Genomic DNA, 21,960 nt, shown 5'->3' with positions numbered 1-21,960 from the left:
GCTGATCGCCAACAGCCAGGCCTCTGTTAAACTCTAAACTTTACATGAAAACTCTCACATCTCTTTGAACTCTCTCTCTCTGGCAGAGCATCCCAGTGTTTATGCGTTCGCTGAGATTGCTGGCGGGACTGGTAGGAGGGCTTTAATTTTTTTTCCCATGCAACCTCCAGTCTTCACAAGCCATTAATGCCCATTCAACATCAAGGCATGACTTTGAAGTGTCTTCTGGCAACTGCCCTTCACTTTCTCTCTCTCTGGATACTGTACAATTAAATAATTATATGGATTGTGAAAAACTGCTTTACCTGGCAATTAAATACATTAGCGAGGCTCGCTATGAAAGGGTCTTAAAGCCCACTGCAAATCTACAGAAGCTCCCAGCACAATGGCCTGGGCTGGCAGGGCTGACACAGCCTGCTGAGCAATCCAGCCACATGGGCACGACTGCAACGGGCACAGTGGCGCCAAGTACCCAGCACAGAGCAGCCCTGCCACCTGTCCCAGGGGTCCAAGGAGACGTTTCCTGTTGGCACAGGAAGGCCTAAAAATAAACAAGGGGGTTTGGGGCATTCACGGTGGCCCTGTTCTTCAGCTGCAGCCATCCCCATTATCTACTGCCTGGACGTCTGCTGGAAAAGGCAAGACTTTATAAGGTCTCTGCCTGCGATACGTGCAGAGCTCAGTGACTGGAGCAGAGGACCGGCTCAGCCGTCTCCAGGAGCAGAGGCAAGCAGCAAGGGGAAAATCTCGGGCAACCATGGGGTTTTTCTTCTAGAATGACTTGCTGAGGTGTGTTTCACTTGCTGAGGTGTTGCCTAAGCTGTATAAAACTGCAGCTGAGTAAAACTGCTTTGCTAAACCCCTTGGTGACACCCAGTCACTGGGGTAGGACCTGTGAGAGAAGAAATGGACAGAAAAGTTCACACGCACTGCCAGAATTCAGCACCTGTGCACTTACCCCAAATGCTCCAGGAATGATGTGACACAGAGGAGAAGAGGCTTTGACCCAGGTCTCCTGCAGCTCCGAGTGTTGATGTGCGTAAGTAGTGTGGTCTCTGTGAAACAAACTCGGAAGTGGTGTTTTTCCAGATGCAGGGGATTTGACTTTTTACCTCTGTGCATCTCACCTATCTCACCTAATCATCCGACTGGAGATCCGAGCAGGAAGGTGTGCTCCCAGACAGAAGTTTCGGACCTTCACCGCACAGTGGCAGCTGTCCGTCTGCAGATAAACATCCGAGCTGAACCGAATCCGCAGACGTTATCTCCTCTTGTGCACAGGGCTGCTGCACACTGCGAGCTCAGAAGTTAGAAAAAGGAAGCCGAATGAAGGAACATGTATAGAAACTGTATAGTGCCCCATATATTCAGAAGGATCGTGAGTGCTCAGGACTGCAACAGGATTACTCACGTCCAATAGTCCAGCATCCTCCATGGCTTTGAAACATCCCAGGGACGCCCCCCAGCGCAATAAAGTAGGGTAATAACTCAGAAGAGGCGCGCCGGCCGAGGAAGGCGCTCGAGTTAGACAATGAGCCACCCGTCTTCCTCACCGCTGGAGGAAACTCTGTCTCCCTTAATAGATCATGTTAATGGCCAATCCAGCAGGAGCCGGATTATGACATTCCAGGACATTATCCACATTCCCACAAGCCCTGCACCGCGGGAGCCGCAGTGACATCACCCCCCTCCCCCCAGCACCGCCACAGAACGCCAGGAGAGCCGGGGTTTCATTTGAAAAATATAAAATTTTAATAAAGGCTACATCTCTTAATAATTACAATAATTAAAGTACCAAGTAATCTTTTAAATGAAACTCTTTTTTATATATAATGCATAATTTACAGTTTAAGTAGAACATCAAAAAAAAAAATGGCATGGAAAAAAAATCCAAAAACATAAAACATGATTACAAGACTTGTAATAAAAGCATAAAAATATCTCTTGAACATAAAACCCTTCTGTAAATGAAGGGAATATTTAACCCTGAATCAGGGTGATGCATGGCAGATTACCTTTGCAGGCACAGGTATGCACTAATAAAACACTAGCAAGAGTGTAATTATTTCATTTTTACAATATGTACAGAAGCCCGTTTCCATTACACTGTACTATGATACAACACAAAACCACTTGAACTGCAGAGTGACTTTTTCAAAGAAACAGGTCTGAGAATTTGCTGCCATCTGCAATGCCTCTGCATTCGGCAAGAGCAACCGGAGACTGTCCTTGGGACGTGTGAGCAGCAGGATATTGATAAGCTCGCTATTTTTACTTCCTTTAACGCAAATGGTTTATTAGAGTTTGTCTGTCGAGTGACAGTTTGTGCTCCAGGAGTCTTCTCTGAACGGGCGGATCACTTTCCTGTGCAATTCCTGGGCCACGCGAGTAAAGGCACTGGATACAATGTACGATGGAGCTTTCGACTCCGAAACTCCTGTTCACAGCAAGACGGGGAAAAAGCTTTTCAATTCCATTGTACATCAGCAGCATAGGTTAAGACTGGTCGACTCGGACACCAGTGGCAAGCGTGAGTCCTGGACTCTCGGCCAGGCAGGGTGGGGTGTCACTCGGGCCTTGTGTTGGGGACATGAGGACTCTGGCCATGAAAGCAGCTTGTCCCCTGACAGGACTGGGGGTGGGTGGGGGGGGCGTGAGAGTTAAATAAATATTAAAACTTTAGATTAAAAGCAACATTATAAGTGTGCCGGCATACATACACTGTGCATATATGCACAAGCATGCCCGCTTTGAATAAGCGCAACATGAACCAACAGACACGCGATACAGTTTGACGTCAGTACGTTGCAAATCCCCAGAAAGCCACAGTCTCGTGTAAGACAGTCTCACTGCAGGAAGAGTCTGTCCCTCCTCTTGGCCCACAGTGGTCGTGTGTGGAGCTCCCTCTCTCTGCGCCGCCCTGCTCTAAGGCTCATCGGTTTTACAGTCGTCTGTCAATCCTACTTCACCGGCCCGCGTGCCTTCAACGGCCCGCCCTCCTCCTGCTTGCGGCCTCCTGGATCAACCTCTTTAGCTTAAAAAAAACATAGCTTCTTCAAGAGTCCGTTTTCTTCGCGGGGCTGTGTCTCGTGAAAGGAGTTCTCCAGCTTGTCGTCGCTCAGTCGACTCTTTCCACTTTGCCCAGGACTTTGCCCTCGTACATGGGCAGGACGGTGCCGTCATCCCAGACCTCCTCGAACACCGCGCCGCACTCGAACTCGTCGCTGGCTTTCTTGAAGTAGTACCTGCAGCACAGGGAGAGCAGAGGGGGTCACACTCAGCCGACAGCTCACCGGTCTAATAACCCCGGCACTTCGCACGCACGCGGGAATGGACGAGAAACCGGGACTCATACAGGCGATGGCATGTCACCTGCTGTTCCATTTGCCCCCCGAAAAAATAAAAGAGGGGTTGAAATGAATGATTTGCACAAAACTAAACTACACGTCCAGCTCTGGTCGCTGAAAGACTCGCAGCACAGAGGAATCCCGGCACCGTTAGTCATTCAGTATGCAAGCACTGATGCTCTCCATCCGAGTGCAGCTAACAATCAGATGGCTTCTGAAGGTGGATCACGAGGGCTAAATAGCTCGAGAAAGGAAGTTCTTGCAAAGGAATAAATTGAGTATAAAAACAATGTCACAGAGGTTGCTGGCGATTTACACAAATGAGGCCCAGTCAGCAATGCTGAACACACAGCCTGAGGGAACAGGAGTCTGAGACTACATCTTCCTAGCCTTCTTGGTGTTATTCTCATTGCTAATGTTAATTTTTTTTGAGGTTCTACTCTGCAAATCCAGCAGCAACTCCAGCCAGAGAGGATGCACTTTAAACAGGCGTGACTGCAGGGCTGGAAGGACGGAGAGGCGTCTGCAGACTCCTCTCCGAGTGCAAGGGGTCAAGTGAACTCCTGCATTCCATCTCAGTAAGAACACAAGACGCACAGATCTTTTGTGCACAAACATACGAGCGAGCACAAAGAGGCAGCCCTGAGCTAATGTCCAACATTATGCCCGACATGTGAAGAAGCGCTCTATATCATTCCGAAATTAGACGCTCTGCGTTCGTGATTAAAGGTCCCCAAAACCTCCGCGTCTGTACGCTCTCTCTCACTATGGGCTACTCCGTGCTGCCAAATGAAGGGTTTCCACTAGGAAGGCTAACATTTCGGGTGCCAGCGAGTCTGCGTGCTGCCGGCGCACGCCGGCGCAGGCCGCCTCTCGGGCGCTCCGGAGGACGGGGGGGCGCGCCCAGAGGAAGGAGCGGCTCCCGGCTGGACCCGGTGGTCTTGAGAGCCACGGGTTCCTCAGGGGTGAAAGGTCATGCAGCCATGCGCTGAAGCCCCGTAGAGCTGATCGCCGCTGGCCGCTAAGGATTTTGTTTTAAAAGGGGCAGAAAAGGAGCCCTTTCCTGATCCTCTTTGCAATGGAAAATACTTCTCTTTTACAGACGTGCGGTAAAGGGTAGAATACCAAAGCGCCTTTTATACAAACGAGGCTGGCTCAGTCACACCAAACAACGTGTGGAAAACGGCAGTGTTTTTCTCCTCCCCCAGCTGCCCTCGTCTTAATAAACCAGAAGAGACGGCAGCTCTGCTGGTCTTGACGTAATGGAGACCAGCGAGTATCCCACTGTCGGGCCTGTCTCAAACGAGCGGCAGTTAGCGGAAAACAAATAAACCCGGGATCCAGAAAGGAGAAAGTGAAAGCCTTCTCCTACACAGAGGTACGAAGGTCAAGCGCAGTCTGCTGTTTCAGACGCGGGAGGGGCTTCACCTGGTGTGAAGTGTGTGCTGGCACCGATCTGCACTGCCATGGCTGTGAGAACGCCATGGGTCACCCGAAACAAAGTGAAAATGTAAAAAAACAGCAGCGTGACATTTCACTTAATTATAACCTTATTTCTCAGGGGAGAGAAAAGCAACATCCTCCCCCACAAAAGCTTCAAACAAGAAACACTTATTTGCTTGAGAGAGAGAGAAAAAAACTCTTTCCATTGAAACATGTTTAATGTGGCAACATCTTCTCTCTGCTACATCTGGCACCAGTAGTCTGGCAGGAGTGGTGTTACTGTTCTTTGTTGAATTTCTGCCATGTTGAAATTACCCAGCTCCACACATTTTCTGCTATTAAAACCACCAGACTTCAAGCCCTTTCCTTGCTTAAAAAAAGGCTGCAGCATTGTGCACATACCTTTGTCCAGAAACCTGATCTCTTTCAAAGGAGGATTTACAGCCACAATCATACATGCTGACAATCCGTGTCTCATAGCAGTTAATTCACTAGAAATGCTGTAAGGATGAAATGAGTGTTCAATAAACTCGGGGAGATTGGTGATATTTAAGTCTAGGCTAACAAGAACACCTAACGTGCTTTACTCACAACCCTGTTTCAGATCAGGGTGCCAGTACTCTGTACGGTGTCTTGAATATGTATATTTCTGCTGCGCAAACTATATACTGGCTCTTCTAAAGCATAATAGGTGCACATGATGTTGCCTGATCCAATCATTAAAGAATTTTAGAGTCTACCATTTGTACTAGTCTTTGTGCATAAAATGAAAGGCCTGAGCTTCAAAGGCATGCTTATTAAGTGTGCCTTACGATGAAAATCAATGCCAGATGTGACCAAAGCCCTCTAGTTAAAATTCTCTTTCCTTTTCTGTACTGCGCTGGCACCTCACCACCCCCTCTACCTCAGTAGAAACACACACGCATATAGAGGACAAAGGTCGCCTACATCTTAATCAAAATGCAGCCAAAGAAGATCGGATTCAAAGGAAATCTCTTCCAAACTTGGTTGACATTTAATAGTTCTCTCCTGATTCCCCTCCATTTAATGCAGAAGAACATTCTTCTGCTCCCTGCAGAGCGCATTCAGATTTCAGAACCATCTGAGCACTAGGCACGGTGATATCTCCCTGGAAAAAACAGCCGCTCGTTTTGAAATTGGATAACCATTAGGAAGGAGCCAATGACCGCATGGTTAGAAATAAGCAAACAAAATATTTCCATGCGCTCTGGACTGGGGGGTAGAAACGGGGTATTTACCTGTAATTGCCCTTTTTTCGAAGCTGCTCTTTGAAGTGCCCCAGAGTCAAGCTGTGTGTCTTCATCATCCTGCGGTAAGGAATCTCCTCTCCACAGAAGAAGTAAGTGACGACCAGCTCAGTGCCCAGTGTGCTGTGAGCACCAGCCTGCTTCTTTGGCTCTTTGTACCTGCAGAAATGACAGCAATAAGAACAATTCAATGATGAACACTAATGCCTTCTTCCCGCTGTCAGGAGCCCAGAGAGAACCAAACAGCAGCCTGGTCTCGAAGCAGGTAATAAAAGATGCCCAAGGACGTCCCAGAAAAGCACAGGTCTTTGCAGATCAGAACCCACGCTCGTCATAATCACCCCAGACTCGACAAGACGACTTCGGTACGCCCAGCCACCCAGCCCATACAGGAAGTGTCTGCGCTCTCAGAAAACAGGGCTAGACCAGCTCTGGCCCATGCGGGGCAGGAACCCGCTGCAGGGAGCCTGTCTGGAGGCTGCGTAGGGTAGGCCCACAGTAATTTAGTCTTCCTCATTTGTTCCAGCTCTTTGTAGCCCAACTTCAGACAAGCCTGCTAGCAATGACAGCTGGCCGGCTTAAGGTCAGCCAATTAAAAATAAAAGGCCGCAGTCAGGTGGCCCTGTCCCGACTTCAAACAAATCTGGCTGAAGATGTGAGGAATGAGAAACCAAGGATAAGGGGAAAAAAACTAATCATTAAGGTTATGTTAACGTTTTCTGGGCCGATCCTCTCTGAAATATCCAGGCTATCTGCGTGCATCTTTTCATCAGTGCATCGCAGCGATAAATAATTCAACACCGGCTCAAAAGGCAGGTGCACGGGAACCGAAAAGGCCACTTTCTACTTTAAAAGAAACACAGACAAAGAAGAAAAAGAAGACTTACTCTTCTGTTTGAAGCCCAGGAGTTGATAAAGGTGCAGTGCCACTTTGGAAGGACACAGGGTGACTTCGTTCTCTTTGAAGGCTTGACGTTGAATGCCTGAGAGAAAACAAAAATAATGTTAACAAGAGTCTGAGAAATGATATTATGCTCGATTGCGGCCTGTGGGTGAATGAACACAGCTGCAGCCCAGACACTGTGGCGTTTGTCACTCGGTCACCCCCCCAGGGGGCAGTGCAGTGGGGAGAGAGGGCTGTGCTGCACACACTGCGCTCTGCACGTGAAAAGAGCAGCCTGTGTCTTGCACCAGTCCGCAAGGTTAATAACCGCTGACAGGACACAGAGGGCTCGCGCAGGAGCTGTTTGACCACATTCTAAATGAACTGGTGCCTGGCACTTTTTCTTCAAGCCCCAGTGAGTTAGCCCCACACAGCCACCAGCTGTGACTTACAAATGGCAAAGCCGACTCGCCGTGCGCTGACGTTGGCCCAGGCCGGATCTGGTAGCTTGGCGTTAGGGCGTGCAATGCAGGGCCAGACTCAGACGCTCAAGGCGCGTGATGCGGTGGTGCACGCACACTACAGATTTGTAAAAGGCCGCCGCTGGTGGCCACCGTGCCTTACCTCTGCTTGGGGGGCTTGGAGACCTCTTCCAGGCGGCGGCAGGCCTCCTCCAGCTGCGCCAGGGTGTTGGGGGGAGGGAGGGGGGGCATGGCGGGGTCCTGGATGAAGGGGTGCGCGGGCTGGTGGGTCCGCGGGTGGCTGCCGCCTGCCCAGGAGTGCTGCCGGCCACACCTCTCGCCCGCTGCCGGCCGGGACGATTCCATTCCGTAGGCCTTCTTCACCCCCGGGGCACTGCGGGCAAAGGGACACAGCACAGGTCAGCGTCTGCCCCACCGCCAGCTGTGCAATGAATTGACCGTTTAAAAGGGCCTGGACACGGGGCCTAGTGGGCGGCGCCGCCCCGCTCCGGCTGGGCTCTGTGGGCCGACTCACCAGTGGGCTTTGTGCTTGTTCTGCCTCTCGCTCTCCAGGATCCACTGCCACACGTTCTGCGACCGGTCCGTGCCATCGCTGGGGAGCAGGAGGGGCGTAGGAGGCAGGCTGCCCTCCCCGTTCAGCTGCGCCACGCCGTCACTGGCCTTGCACGCCCTCTTGGACAGCGTGCCTGAGCGCCCCCTGCAGACAGAGGTCAAGAACCACACCACAGTTACACACCACAGGCCGGCTCGACCCCTGTCCCCCACTGCTCCAGCCCGGGCTCCTCTCGCAAGCCCTCAGACTCGGAGAAATATCAAACTTGGCAATTGGTTAAAAATTAATGTTTCTTTTTCAGTAAAGATGAAAGGGAACAGTAAAGAAAAAAAAATCAAAGGGAACCCAAATAAGCTGAAACGTTAGGGGAACAGAGTGAATCAAAGCCCATTCAAGAGCATCTCTTTCACCACGAGTGAACAGACGAGGCTGAGCCGACTCCCTAACGAGCCCTTACTCTTTAAAAACTGCTTCAGAATGTGGGACACGGCTGACGCAACCTCCCCCCACGCCGCTGGGCAGCGCCGCTACTGCCAGGCCCAGCTTTCCCTTTGAACTGGGGCCCCTGCCCCCTGCCCCCACCCCCACCTGCACCCTTGTCCTCGCCCCCCGCCCCCACCCACACCTCTGCCCCCTGCCCTCGCCCCCCTGCCCCTGCCCCTGCCCCAGGCTCCAGCCGCACTCACCCTGCGAAGGGCTCCGCGGGGCTCCCGCACTGGTCCTTGGGGTGGCTTCTGCCCCTGGGGTAGGAGCAGTAGTCTGTGCTGCCGGGGCACAGGCACTGCACCCTCTGGGCCGCCTCCACCTCGATCTGCTCCTTGGTCTTGGGGCCCGAGTGGTGGTGGATGTAGTGGTGGTGGACGTGCCGGGTGGACTGCTTGCTGACGAAGGCTTTGTTGCCGCCGCAGCCCAGGGGGTAGGGCAGGGACGGGGAGCCCAGGGCGGGGGGCTGCAGCTTGGGGCCCCCGCCCCGGTGGAAGGGGTGGTCCGGCGAGCGCGAGCGGGGCGAGTGGCGGGCCACGCCGGGGGACTGGCAGCCCGGCGTCTTCAGCACCCGGGACAGGTGCTCGTCCAGGATGGCCTGTGGGTCCTCCTCGTAGGCGCCGGCGGGCAGCAGCCCCAGGGAGCTGGGGGGATGGTGAGCAGCGGGCAGCTCGCGGGCAGCAGGAAGCAGCTCGGCCTCGTCTCTCTCTTCCTCCTGCGGGCACAGGGAGCGAAGCGGGGGTGAGAAAGGTGCAGGACACCCCTGGCGGGAAGGGGCGCCGACCGGGACACAAACGGGCAGCCCTGCCGCGCTCTGCCAGATTTAAGTGACGAGGCAGATGGGTGTCAGGGTGTGCCATCGTGCCCTTCAGCCATTCACCTTCCCTGTGGAAATGCCAGCTTCTGTTTCCAACCGCCAGAAGTGCGACAGGGCGGCTCCCTGTGTGAACCGAGGCGCCCTGCCTTCTCGTGATCGATGAGGACCCGCTGGGCGTCTGACCACGGGCCGACCAGCACAGCACCTTCGGCAGCAGCCCCTGTGAGCTGCGGTACAGCGTGTTACTGCCAAGTGTCGGCAGGACACCGATCTGAGTGCAGGAGGCTTGCAAACAGCTCTGTTTGCAAAACAATCCGGCACGAACGCCTCTGCAGAGGAGACCATAACCCGCATGGAAGGAACACCTGTTATTCAGCTCTGGCCCCGCCTGTGCCCAGATCACACCCCACAGCAGCTCGGGCTACCGCTTGTGCTGCTGAGCCCCCGAGCTGACCACCGCTGCACGAGAAACATGCGCCCCGCGTCCAGGACTTCCACACACACACGCACGCCGGTCCGCCTCACCTCCTTGATCTGCTGCAGCCGCTCCTCCAGGCTGCTCATGGCCTCCTGCTCCCTCTTGAGCGTCTCCAGCCGGGCGATGAGCTCCGCGGCGAAGGCGGCCGGCTCCACGGGCATCATCTCCTTGGGCAGGCGGTGCGTCCGCTGCAGACACAAGCGGGGAGAGGGCGCGGTGAGCCGGGCGGGCTGCGGGGCGGCATCGCCGGCCCAGCCCGAGGAGCCCAGAGTCGGACGCGCGGCCGGGAAGAGGGGGACGGAGGAGGAGAGCGGGCCGGGACCGGGGGCTTGAGACTCTCCCCTGTCGACGGCAGCTCAGGCTTTATGAGCCGAGGTGGCTCGGCTCACACGGCCTCGCCAAGCCTCCTCCTCCTCCTCCTCCTCCTCTGCCGCCCTGCTGGCTCTGGCATCACTCCGCCCGAGGCAGGAGCAGTTGGTCGCGCTCCGAGGAGCCCCTGCTTGTTCCCTCTGTAGTACAACCAACCCATCAGCAGCAACTCTGAAGTCAGGCGGCTTCAAAGACTGTTGTCAAACATCAAAAACACACTGGGGTAGGAGGGACAGAAGCTTTAACTCTAGGAATAAAAGCGAGATATAAACAGAAAGTAAAAGGGAGAAAATTAAAAAAATAAGTTGGGGAGGCGTCTGGTGGGGGGGGGAGTCAGACGCTTGCGGATCAGAAGAGAAGTGGTTCTGTTTCCTGGCTGCACACTGGGCACCTTTGAGGCAGTGTTGTCTCAATAGTGTCCTGTTTTTTTTGCTGCTCTTTCTTGATTTCACTCTCTCCCTCTTTTCCTCCTTCTCATCTCTTTGTAGAGAGGATGAAGGGGAAATCGGGAGGGGGGGGACAGCGCCACACCGCTGAGCCCCGCTGCCTCGAGCTGCCCTGCCTCGGGGAGGGGGGCTCTTGAAAGAGCCGGTGAAGACGAGCGAGTGCAGAGCGGGGCTGTTGGCCATTTTATCTCAGATTCGTTTGTCTCCTCATGCCGGGCGTGTGAGGTCACTGGCTCTACTCCTCATCCTCCTCTTCCACTCCGCCACGCCCCCCCACCCCGCTGCCCCAGACCCGGGTCCCACAGGGCGGGGGGGGCAGATCACAGTGCCGCCGGGACGAGACCGTCACCCCGCTCTCCCCAGAACCCAACAAGCCCCAGATCATCACGAGAAACAGGCAAATTCATCTGCTGTTAAAGGTAGTAGAAATATCTGCAGTCTTTTAGCAGCCAGAGAGGGGGGGGGGCGGGATTTTTGTTCATGACAACAGAACCGTAAACATCAACATTAACATGCAAAACATGGATTAAGGGGAAAAAAGGATCTCCCCATGAGGAAAGGCCCACTTTGACTGAGAGAGCAGAAAATTCCCCGCTTTTATCAACCGCGCCTGTGAAAGGAGTCCAGCGGGAAGGAGAGGCGTTAGCCGAAGGGAGCTGGAAACTTACGGGGAAATGAGGTAGAGAAACTTGTCCATTAATTTTAACGCTCCTGTGCATCTCGCGTTGCAGCTGCTTCTTGCCCATCCTGTAGGGGGGGATCCCATCTCTGCCGGGAAAACAGGAAGAGGGGGTGAGCTCACAGCCTGGGGAAAGTCCCCCAACAGAAGCCCCCCGGCTGCCATCGCCGATTCCACCTTCACCCAAGCCAGAGGCGAACAGCGCCCCCGAGGGGAGGGGACACTGCGTGCGACTGGATCGGCAGAGGGGCAGAAGGGCAGAGGGGCATCAGCAATGCCCCCTTAGCCACTCATGTGGCAGATCTGACACTAAGGACCAGGGATGCCAACTAAACAGAGCACCTCGGAGAGCCCAGCATCCCACCCATCTCTCCCCCACCCCCTCTTCCAGAACCAGCTCTCCACAGCCGGTCGCTCACCGGCTCGGGGACAGTGCCCCTCCTTCATTCACCCAACTGCAAACGTGTCCCGTTGTTTGAATTCTTTGTCCCCCGTCGGGTTTATTAAAAACCCCTTTTCTGTTTCACAATTGAATTTCAGGTATCTGGGTCAAAGCCAATATAACATGTAGGCAAAACAATTTCCCACTCTACAGTACCCAGGCCTGATATTGTAAATGAACGTTTTAATTGAATCACACAAACCGCTGCTCAGAGTTCAGAAGCAAAAACCAGCAAACTCTTGGGTGCTTCTAATAAGCAATCTTAAATTGCATTCCTCTAAAGGAATAAAAAACCTTCTGTGTTTGTTACCATGAAAACGGCATTTGTAAGAACCAACATTTTACATTGGGAGTGTTAAAAAAGAGTAACAGAACTGTCTATAATTGTAAACATGTGGCCTAAAACAGACAAGTCCTACGTTCTTCCTACAAGCCCTGCTTCCCTCTCCCTCTTTTTAAATCTTTTTCTTTTAAGGTCTGCACTCCAGTCAGCTGCCATTTAAGCCAGGCCAATTATCTCAGTCTTTTTTAACTCAGAAGTGTCTGACCCAGCCCAACTGCAGTTTTACTGCCTCTTTGAAATCTCACACTCATGCGCATACACACTCACTCCCATCTTCATTTGGCAACGGCGCTGAAACAAGTCTCTGATCTCACCAACATCAAAAGGCTGGTTTGTAAGATAAGGTAATGTTTGAAGTTCGCACAGCAGCATTCCCCCGCGTCCAAAGTAAATCCATAAATAAGATATAAGCAAAAATCCGCTTTTTTCCTTTTTTCTTTATCTAGAAATGAGATTTAAATTTGCACTGTGCCTTTTAACCATAATAAAAAGACATACTAATCAAATTGTTCCCCCAACGAGAAGGAATCGGCTCTTCTGTTTCACTCAGCAGTGTGAAGCACACTCTGCCAAGCCTCACTACAGTAATGCCCTAAATGCCACACAGCGTTTATGGGAATTTTCTAATTGGAATTTAGACGGCGCACTCTTGTTCTTGAAATTGTCATTAAAAAGACTTATCACAATAGGAACCCAGGGACCATCCAGACTTTTTCACTCAACGAGGAGGGGGTGAATTAAACTGAGGCGAACTCGCAGCCAGAGAGCTCTCTACAGCACGAGGGAACCCGGGCCCAGAACCATCGCTCGCTGCAGCGGCCCGCCATCCTCGCCACCGATACCAGCCGCCCCCCGCCCCACTGCAGTGCACTCAGTCACCCCCCCACCCCTCATACATCAGCCACAACAGCGGGGACCCCAGGGGTACAGAGCTATTCAGCAGAGACAGAAACCCCCTGGCCTCTACCCCCTCAGAAACCCCAAAGAAAGAAGAACCCCAACAGCTACCGGTTCGCCCCTGAGCCCCTCGACCCCCCTCCCCCCAAATCCCTCCTTGCAAATATTAATCCCCCCAGCAGTTTAATCAACCAAGCTTCGCCACAATCTCTTCTGGGTCTGCGAGGGCCCGACTATTGTAGTGGCAGGAAGACCAGCCCGGCTCCTTTCACAGGCTGCATTATAGGGATCTCCTATTCACTTGTGCAAGTAATTTTCAAAGCAGCCTGCCTTCCTCTTATCCCCCTAAGCTCCCCTAGACTAACAATAGGCTGAAAGCGATTCAGTTAAGCCTTTCATCCAGCGTGTACTTTATTTCTCCCTCCCTGCTCTCAGCTATATGGCCCTGCAACTGGCACCAGTGCACTGTCAGGGGAGGAGGTGTGTGCATATGTTTTGGTGTGTGGGGGGGGGGGGACAGGGAGATATGGGGGTGCATGTACTGTCCGTGCTGAGCAGCCCAGGTGCCCTCGCTCTGGTCCAGAAATGACTAACCCCGGAACACATGATCACACTCCACAGGGCCCAGTAGGAAGAAATAAAATCACCATGTGACTAAGCTCTCTTTCATTTACTGCCAAAAGTTTTCAATGAGTTTGTCTTAAGGCCTGCATGTCTCTTCTCTCCTCCCCGCCTCAGTCTCTTTTATTGTATGAAGGAGAACAATTGTATAATTAAAGAAATACTTTCGGTATCTGACTGGCCTAGCGGGGACTGAGGTTATTCGGGGTTGTATTTATTTGTTGAGAACAGGAGGGAGAGGGGAACCCCACCCCAGGAAATGGGGGCTTTATCTGCGGAGCATTTTAACACAAACTTCAAAGGCCACTCCACAAGGGTCCGGCAACTCGTTTCAGCCATTGAAACACATAAACCAACAGAAATAGAAATCACAAATTCTGCGCAATGGACTCCAATATGACTGAACAGGGTGATGTTGGAGAGGTTTTTTTGTTAGCTGTCAATTAAACACAGGTTGGCCTAAACCTCCCAAGACTCATCACACACCAACATCCAACGGCCTGGAGACCGAAAACAGTCATTCGAATGGCCCAGTTCCATAGAGGTGCAGAGACCTGACCTTGTCCAGCCCTTACAGCACACACATCAAACAGCACTCCTGCTTGTCGGCTTCAGAGTCGTGACATACAAAAAAAGCTCCCTGCCTCACTTCCTGCAGATATGTGAGGATGGAGAAGCATCAATTAGCACTCCAGAGCAGTATTTAAATGCAGGCACAGCGCAAACACTGGACGACAACCTCAAACAGGCCACGCGTCCGAGCCAACCCCTTCTGCCCCTGCCCTGTGGCCATCGATGGCTGTCGCTGCCTCTTCACTAATTTATTACACCTCCTTGAGGTTCTGAATGCCTTCCAGCCTCAAGGATCCCAGAGCAGTCCCCAGGCAGGAGGGGGCCCAGCTCATCCAGTCCGGCCGTGCAGGCCCACAGCACAGCACCCCAGGGTGGAGGAGCTGCTTCACTGGGGCTCTTCCCGGACTGCGGAGCCCAGAGTGGATTTCAGCCTGGGCACCAGGGTAAACATCCCTGCTCTCATAAACACTAGCCTGGGTGGGATCTTTAACGGCCAAGCAGTCAGGACCTCAATGTAACGGTACAGCGTCTCTGGTCACCATACTGGCCCACTGGTTTGGACATTCTGGTCCAGTGGTGAGAGCGCCACCTGCTGGTTTCCCCTGGAGTTCCCGTTTTCACCAGCTTTCCCTCCGAACGGATCCACCCGAAACCTTTCCAGGGGGCCCTGCACTGCCAAGAGCACCCGCCCCCCCCGATCCACAAGGGGGGGGCTCGGACCCCGACAGACGATGGCACGCCAGCACCGCTTCAGGACACCTTCGCCCGGCGTCGCCCCCGAGCCCAGCCCGGCGGAGGGCGAAGCGAAGCCGCGGACACTTACACGCTGCTGTCGGTCATGGACAGGGAGTCGTCGGTCGGGACGTCGCTGGACATCTCGCTGTCGTTGGCGCTGGTGGCGGGCGCGAACCCATAGCCGGAGTTGATGTGGTAGGGGCTAACGGGGTCAGTGCGGCGGCAGGACCTGGGGGGGAACCAGAGGCGTGTCACTGCCCCGCGGACGGATCGGGGGCCCGGGGCGGCCCGTTTCCGGAAGCCTCGCTGCGGGCCCTGTGCGCGTGTGTCCGAGTGCGCGCACTTCACAACTTCAAAGGCAGCCACCCCTCCCCCCTCTCTCTTTTTGCTGGGGTCTGCTGATTTTAATAATTAGAGTCATTTACACGAGACTCGGGGGCCTCAGGAATGTGACAGCATTGCTCTGCAGGGTTTTTCTTCCCCCCCCCCCCCTTTAAAACCGTTCTTTCATGTCAGCCCCACCCCCACCCCCACCCGGCAGGCAGCCCCTGTGAAGCCCGAAGTGAGCAACACACTTGTCTCCACCGACAACAGCACTTCCTACCCCCCCCCGTGAGTCGGGGGGTCTCTGGTGCTCTGTGGGCTGTGCCCCCAGCTCGCTCTGGCCCGGGTGAGGGGGCTCCCCCCTCCTGCCGCGGTGCATTCCTGTTGCACCAGAGAGGGGTGGGGGCAGAAGACTTGAGCTGTAAGCCCGGGCAGGGCCGGAGCGCAGGCGGGCTGGGAAGGGGGAAGGTGGCCTCTTCTTTATGAGAATGCCTACTGCAGAGAGCAGCTCGCAGAGAAGCAGCGGGCTGCAGCCTCAGGCCCCGGCTCCAGCCTGACCTTTGGCGGCTGCTGCGAGGAGTCAGGTATTTCGCACAGCTGGGATCGGATTCTCCCCTCCCCTCGCTGCCTTCCCCTCCCCGTCAGCCTGCTCTCGAAAGCGGAGATACAAAGGCATCCGGGGGAACATACAGAGGAATAAAACGAAAGCGGGGGGGGAGAGAGGGAGAGGGAGAGCCCCGAGCCGAGCCGTGGCGGCGGCGGGGTTTCTGGACCGGCCAACGGCAGAAAGGACGACCCCAGCACCGAAATGAGTTTCACATGCTCCGGCTGGAGCGGGGGGTGGCTTCGGGGAAAGCTATGGGGCGCACCGATCAAGGTGGGGGACACGGCTCCTTGCGGAAGGCCGGACACCCCACTAGCACAAACCCCACCAGCCCCTCCGCTCGCTCGGGACACAGCGCGCAGGGAGCCGAAGGGCGCGACAGCTGGGGCGTGAAGACGCCTGTCCCGCTGACACGGCAGGGCACATCGCTGGGGTTTGAACCTCACAGCCCCCCCGCGCCGTGTGATCGGGAAAACCGCGCAGGCCAGAAACACGCATCGGCGTCTGCAGACGGGTCTCCCCCCCCGACTTTATAAGTAGGAGAAAACAACTTCGCTACGGTTTCAAAGAAAAAAAAAACCCGAGACAGCCCCAAACACATTAACAAAAGCGATTAGTGCCGTTTTCCTGTAATTATTTTTTTGAAATCGCCACATGATTGTAATTATAGCCAGATGGCTAGGAAGTTTCTGCCGTGTGGACCTGTACGTCCTCGGCGATTCCGGCTGTGGAGAGTGAAGCACTCTCGACTCAGGACAGCTGAGCGACTCATGAAACTTCTCGACTCAGGTCGAACTTAAAGACACCGGGGCTTCCCGTGTCTCCCCTCTCACCCTGGCGTACGAAGCGCCACAAACCGTTCTCTAAACAAATAAAAGTGCAGCTGAACATCAAAGAAAACGAAAAGGAGAGAGCTGTCCGGTCTGAGCGGTTTACAGCGCGCCGGGCGCTTGACGTCCGGGCGACAGGAGCGATGCGTCACTGTGCGTCTGCCCCTCCACACGGGCTTTCTATGAAACCGGAGCATTTGCAAAATGTTGTTGTTGTTGTTGTTGTATTCCTGTAAGGATTGGGTATCCCTGCGCCCGCGCATCGCGCGCCTGGAAGGCTTGGGAAGCCGTGCAAGGCGCGCGCGTCCAAGGGGACAGGGAGCGCGCGACGGCCAGCAGAGGGCCGCGCGCTCGGGAGGACAGGTGAGCAGGGGCGGCCGCTGCACCCACCCCCCCCCGGGCAACGCGCCGCCACCAGCTACCGCCCCCGTTCGCCGGCATCACGACCGCCCGCTCCTCTCTCTCCCACTGCAGCGAGCCCCCCGGCGGGACCATACCGACCCGGGCCGCGGCGAGGAAGGGAAAGTTTCTCCAGGTGCTTTTCAACAAACCGTGCCCGCCGCACACAGCGCCAAGGGACAGTGCGTTCCTGTTCGCAAGGTCTGGACTATTTTAACCGGCTGTTGTACGAAGTTTAAACAGCGAGCCCAGAGCTCAAACTATTTACGGTCCCCAAAAGCGGACGAGTTGCACAGGCTCGCCTCCAAACCAGCAGACCCTCGCTCGCCCCATCAACACGTTAAAACAAGGAGCCGCCGCTTACCTGTGTCCGCTCTCCAGCACCTCCGCCGCCCGCAGCGAGGCGGTGGCCCGCAGGGCTTTCGCCGATAGCCCCACCACCGGAGGCAGCCCCTCGGCTCGGAAGTCGTGACAGCTCCACTCCTCCTCCTCGTTCAGGGTGGGCAGGTACCCGCACACCACCTTCAGGCTCCCGAGCGCGCCCGCGTGCACGAGCCCGGGGTTCTCGCACCCGGTGCGCACGTACTCGAGGTATATGTCAGACGTCAAAAACATCTGGTAGGCGTTCTCCTCCATGGTGGTTTGGATCTCCGTCTGCGCCTGGTCAAACATCGCGGAGTCTATCTGCTGCTTCTTAATACTATCCCGTATGTAGGTCTTCGTGGCCGGCTTCAGCTGCTTGGCCACGATGCTGTTGTTCTCGATGTACCGCTTGTAGATGGCTTTGGCAACTCGTAGCGTTTTGGTATCCTGCAGGTCCATCTGCCTGAACCCGTTGCAGGCGAACCAGAAGTCCAGCGTGTCCACGCATTTCTCCCGCTCCAGGAAGGTCCTGAACAGGTGGGCTCCGTCCTGGTCGCCCAGGAGCGAGTGCAGGGACTTGGTCCAGCGGGCCAGGGGCGAGTCCGGCGAGGCGCTGCCTTCCGGTTCCCCCAGGCCGCCCTCGTTCCTCCTCGGCGTGGACCCCGGAGCCGCGAGCGGGACGGCTTTATGGGCTTTGCTCTGGGGTCTCATCGCGGAGATCTTGTTCGGGTGGTGGCATGGCGCCTCTCCCTCCTCCCCCGGCACCGGAGGGCGAGGGGCATCTTCTCTGAAGCTGCTGCTGATGGGCTCCGTGAGCAACCTGCTCATGTCTCCGATCTGCAGCACTGGAACGTCTTCGCCGCCTCCTCCTCCTCCTCCGAGCTCCGCGCAGTAATCTCCTCACTCTCTCAAGTCAGCGGGGGATCTTCTGAGAACCCTTCTCCTCTCTGAAACAAAGTATTGATCTAATCAAAACCAGATCCGCCCAACTTCAAAGACAGGCATGAAGTAAACAGGCTTTTCAGACCCTTTCAGGTCTGAGCAGAAAGGAAGAGAGAGAGAGGGGGGTGGGTGGGAGGGAGTGGAACAGCCCCGCTATCTGTGAAGTTAATCTGCACCGGAGAAATCAAACGCGCTTTTTAAACAAGAAAAAAAAATCAGATGTAGAAGAAATTTAGAACTTGAACGACAGGATACCAGACTATGCGTCTCAAATCCTCTTAAACGGGAGAGTTTAAATGCATTATTTTTTTTTCTTATATGAAGAAACTAGTTTTAACCACAGCTTTTAGAAGCAATTATTTTTTAATAAAGTATGAACGCTAAAAAAGTCGCTGCTGCGGCGGACAACAATAGTTCCGCCGTCAAACGACTGTCAAACTCTGCGCTTTGAGAGGGACAGCAGATCTGACAGATTCCAACCGGCCACAAGGTTCTCCATCGCACCCGGACCCTGTCTGACCTCTCCCGGTCTTTCAAGAGCTGCAGCGGATTCAAATCAAAGCGAATCGGTAAGGGGGAAAGTGCACCGTCTGATCGGGCGTACAGTTCAAAGGCATATAATTAATCGATAAGGCGCGTGAAAGCCCCCACGCCGGGGCGGGCGCCCCCGAGCCAGCTCTCCGGATCGATGCTTTGATCACTTCCCGGGGTTCGCCACCGCTCGGGCTCAGCTCCGCCGCGAGCGGACCCGGGGCGCCCTTCAGCTAAATCACTGCTCGCTCATCGCCTGTCCCGGCTGCGGCTGGCCGGCTAGCTCTTCCCGAAATGCTGAAGCGTTTAAAAATATATACACCAGCCAGGCCGTGTCGGACGTCCCCCCCCCAAAAAAAAAACTGCCCCGGCGCTTCTGGACCCGACGTTCAGCTGACATTAATACTCCGCGGCTGCACGGAGAAAAGTTGCCTCTCGCCGTGTGGTACCTGCGTGTTTTTCACACTCCAGACACCGAACCCGAGCACTCCTTCACAACGCACGTCCGATACCTTCAGTCCCACAAGCACAAGCAAACTGGGGGCGCCAACATCCGAAGCCGGGACGCCGCACGGAAAGCAACCACAACATCTCGTTTTTAAAGATTAAAAAAAGAGACACCCCTCCGACACACATGTGCCTCCCTACAAGACGAGACAAGCTCGCTCTTACCAGCGAAGGCAGCCCTTGGCGCGGAGCGGCGTGTTCTGAGGATGCGCCTACATACCTAACACACGGCAGGCTTCAGAAAGAAGCAAAAACACACACACACACACACAGGCGAGAGGTGAGAGTGGGCAACTTCAAGAGCCAAGGTCCTCGTATCTTTCCGTCTCTCCGATCTGGGATCCTTATAAATCCGACAGCAGGAAGAGCCGCGCTGGCCGACGAGCCGGCTGCAGCCCCGAGTGCCCCGCAAGTGCGGCTCCGTGCCCGCAGATCCCGGGCGCTGGGCAGGCTGGTCTCCGGTCCCGCCGTGCCCCCGTCCTGCTCAACAAAGTCCCCTCGAGGGCTCCGGCAGGACCCTCTCTTCTGAGCGAGGAGGGTGGGGTGCGAGCGAGCACACACATATCACACATCTCGCACTTTTTTTTTAAACAATCCTTTTCTTTTTTTAAAATTAAAAAAAAAATCTTCTCTTACACACACACCCCCCCCCCACACCACCAAATTAAAATAAAATAAAGAAACCGAACGCAGACGCACGCGAAGATCGATCTATATGAACAAAACATCAGTTTCTACCTTCTTTTTAAATTTCGCCCAAAGCCAGAGAGAAAATAGCCTCTCTTCCCCCCCGCACTTCAAAGCCAGCCAGCAGCACATCAAAGGAACAGAGAGGGGCCAGCGCCAGGATCGCATACATTCTTTTAACTTACCATCGACCCATGAGTTCACTCCTCCGAAGAAATATCCCTCGTCTTCACCCGCAAAAAGGGGAAAAAAAAAAGTAAATCCACAATCTCCCGTGCCCCGGAGTCCCTGGCGTTCCCGTCGCTGTTTTATTATTTGCAGGGGAAAAAAAAAAAAAACAGAGAAAGAGCGGGCGAAAAAATTGTGACTTTCTCCCCCCCTGAACGGACCCGTTCCGCCCGCTGCTCCCCACTCGCGTCCCGGCGCTGCTCGCCAGCCTCAGCGCTGCTCTAGGCGGACCGGGCTGCGGGTTTAACTGCGGACATCAAAGCGAGGAACCGACGGCCCGGTCCCGAAAGGTGCATAGAAAAATAATGAGCTCCCCTCGCCTCTTCGCGTGCGGAAAAACACCCCGCGGTCGGTGTCGGCGGTGCCCGTCTCCAGCCCACAGCGCGCTGCCCGCCCGGCACTGCCGAGCTCCTTTGATTTGTCTTCCGAAAGGCGCTCGAAAGGCTTTATTCGAAAACGAAGTTACTACTAAGTTGCAAGGACCTTATCAAAGACTAGCAATCTTGAGCCAGCTCCCTGAGGCTTTGGGACGTCAGGAGTAAGTGATCTGCCGCCCCAATAGCATTATCCCCGCAATCCTTCTGTTGCTACATCAACTTTAAAGATACAGGCCCCTCTTTTCTCTAAAGACGTGCACACACACATATATATATATTTTTGTCAGATTTTAACCGTTTCGTGCCCGGCATGCACGGCAGAAGAAGGCAGACGCGATCCTGCTTCCTGCTCCAACGCGTATTTCCACCAGCGTGTTTTTACCGGCACTTTTCTCTCTGTAACTCTTTATAATGCCCGATTGAACAACAACAAAAAAGCCCAGGCCGGTGGGGGAGAGTCTTCCTGTTTGTAATATGGGATGGGTTCCGAGCGTCACTGCGAGGATGCGCAACCAGGAGATGAGCTACTGATCTTACGGCCGTGGCACTTCAAAGAATATATTGTTGCTTTGATGTTGAACATTAACTTTAAAGAACAAGATATAATTAAATAAATGAATTCTTAAAGGGGGGGTGGGGGGTGTAGTCTAAAGCAGCCAACAGCGCCGACCTCTGAGTCTATCATTTAAATACATTTCTTAGAAGGTTTTTTTTTACATTTTTATTTTTATCAGTGATTCGAATGACTAGTTTATCCTCCTCCCCGTGGTATTCCTTTAACCCCACTACCAACCAGAAACACACACCCATTCTGAAACATTTTCTGAAACATTGAACAGCTCACTGGTTAAAACTGTATCCAGCACATGACGTTATATTGGGCACCAGCAGTCAGGATCATGTTTTTTCTCTGCGGGGAAGAGGTTAAGGTCGAATTCTACATGTCTGAACACGGGGGTTCGGCTGTATATTATGGACTCCAGGAAGGTGGAGTCCTTTTTTTCTAGTTATATAGCTGTAGGTCGGAACATCCCCATCTTCAATTGTTAAATAGTTATTGGTGTTGTGAAGTTTTATATATAAATAACAATGACTTCAAAAATAGCACCCATTGTAATCGTCCCCAGTGGCCAAGGAGATGTGATCATACACACACACACATATATAAATATACTGGTATTCACAATCGGACATTTAATAAATGCATCAGTGTGGAGCGAGAGTGAGTTTTAACGGTAGCTTATGCCCCAGGGCACAGCAGAGCAAAACGATTAAAGTGCGCTAGGTAATTGTAAACTTCAGTTTCATC

At 54.0% G+C, this 21,960-nt stretch overlaps 1 protein-coding gene across 2 annotated transcripts; it reads right to left on the bottom strand.

Annotated features, from left to right (window-relative positions):
* Positions 1-1,728: 1,728 nt before the first annotated feature.
* On the bottom strand, positions 1,729-21,228 carry axin2 (axin 2 (conductin, axil)). Of its 2 annotated transcripts, none has more exons than XM_088600160.1 (11): positions 20,232-21,228; positions 17,381-18,326; positions 14,948-15,088; positions 11,238-11,337; positions 9,802-9,942; positions 8,663-9,174; positions 7,938-8,120; positions 7,566-7,796; positions 6,946-7,041; positions 6,050-6,217; positions 1,729-3,245 (listed from the first exon to the last, which is right to left on the bottom strand). In XM_088600160.1, exons 2-11 carry the CDS (start codon positions 18,205-18,207, stop codon positions 3,119-3,121), a joined length of 2,526 nt encoding a protein of 841 aa, XP_088456286.1. In that variant the 5' UTR covers positions 18,208-18,326; positions 20,232-21,228; the 3' UTR covers positions 1,729-3,118. The 2 variants fall into 2 exon arrangements, with proteins under 2 accessions (XP_088456286.1, XP_088456287.1); XM_088600161.1 differs by lacking the exon at positions 20,232-21,228 and adding an exon at positions 19,302-19,519.
* Between the last annotated feature and the right edge of the window lie 732 nt (positions 21,229-21,960).

The sequence above is a fragment of the Lepisosteus platostomus genome, chromosome 11, assembly GCF_059453375.1.
Source record: "Lepisosteus platostomus isolate fLepPlt1 chromosome 11, fLepPlt1.hap1, whole genome shotgun sequence".
Classification (NCBI taxonomy): domain Eukaryota; kingdom Metazoa; phylum Chordata; class Actinopteri; order Semionotiformes; family Lepisosteidae; genus Lepisosteus; species Lepisosteus platostomus.
This window is presented reverse-complemented; position numbering and strand designations above follow the sequence as displayed.

Bases quoted from the DNA above. Each gene is read 5' to 3' on its own strand.
- axin2 (XM_088600160.1), bottom strand. From the start codon at position 18,207: ATGAGCAGGTTGCTCACGGAGCCCATCAGCAGCAGCTTCAGAGAAGAT. The intron at 9,175-9,801 runs GTGAGGCGGACC...CTGTGCCCGCAG, and splicing joins GGCTGCAGCAGATCAAGGAG to GAGGAAGAGAGAGACGAGGC. The intron at 6,218-6,945 runs GTAAGTCTTCTT...TCATTTCTGCAG, and splicing joins CCTGGGCTTCAAACAGAAGA to GTACAAAGAGCCAAAGAAGC.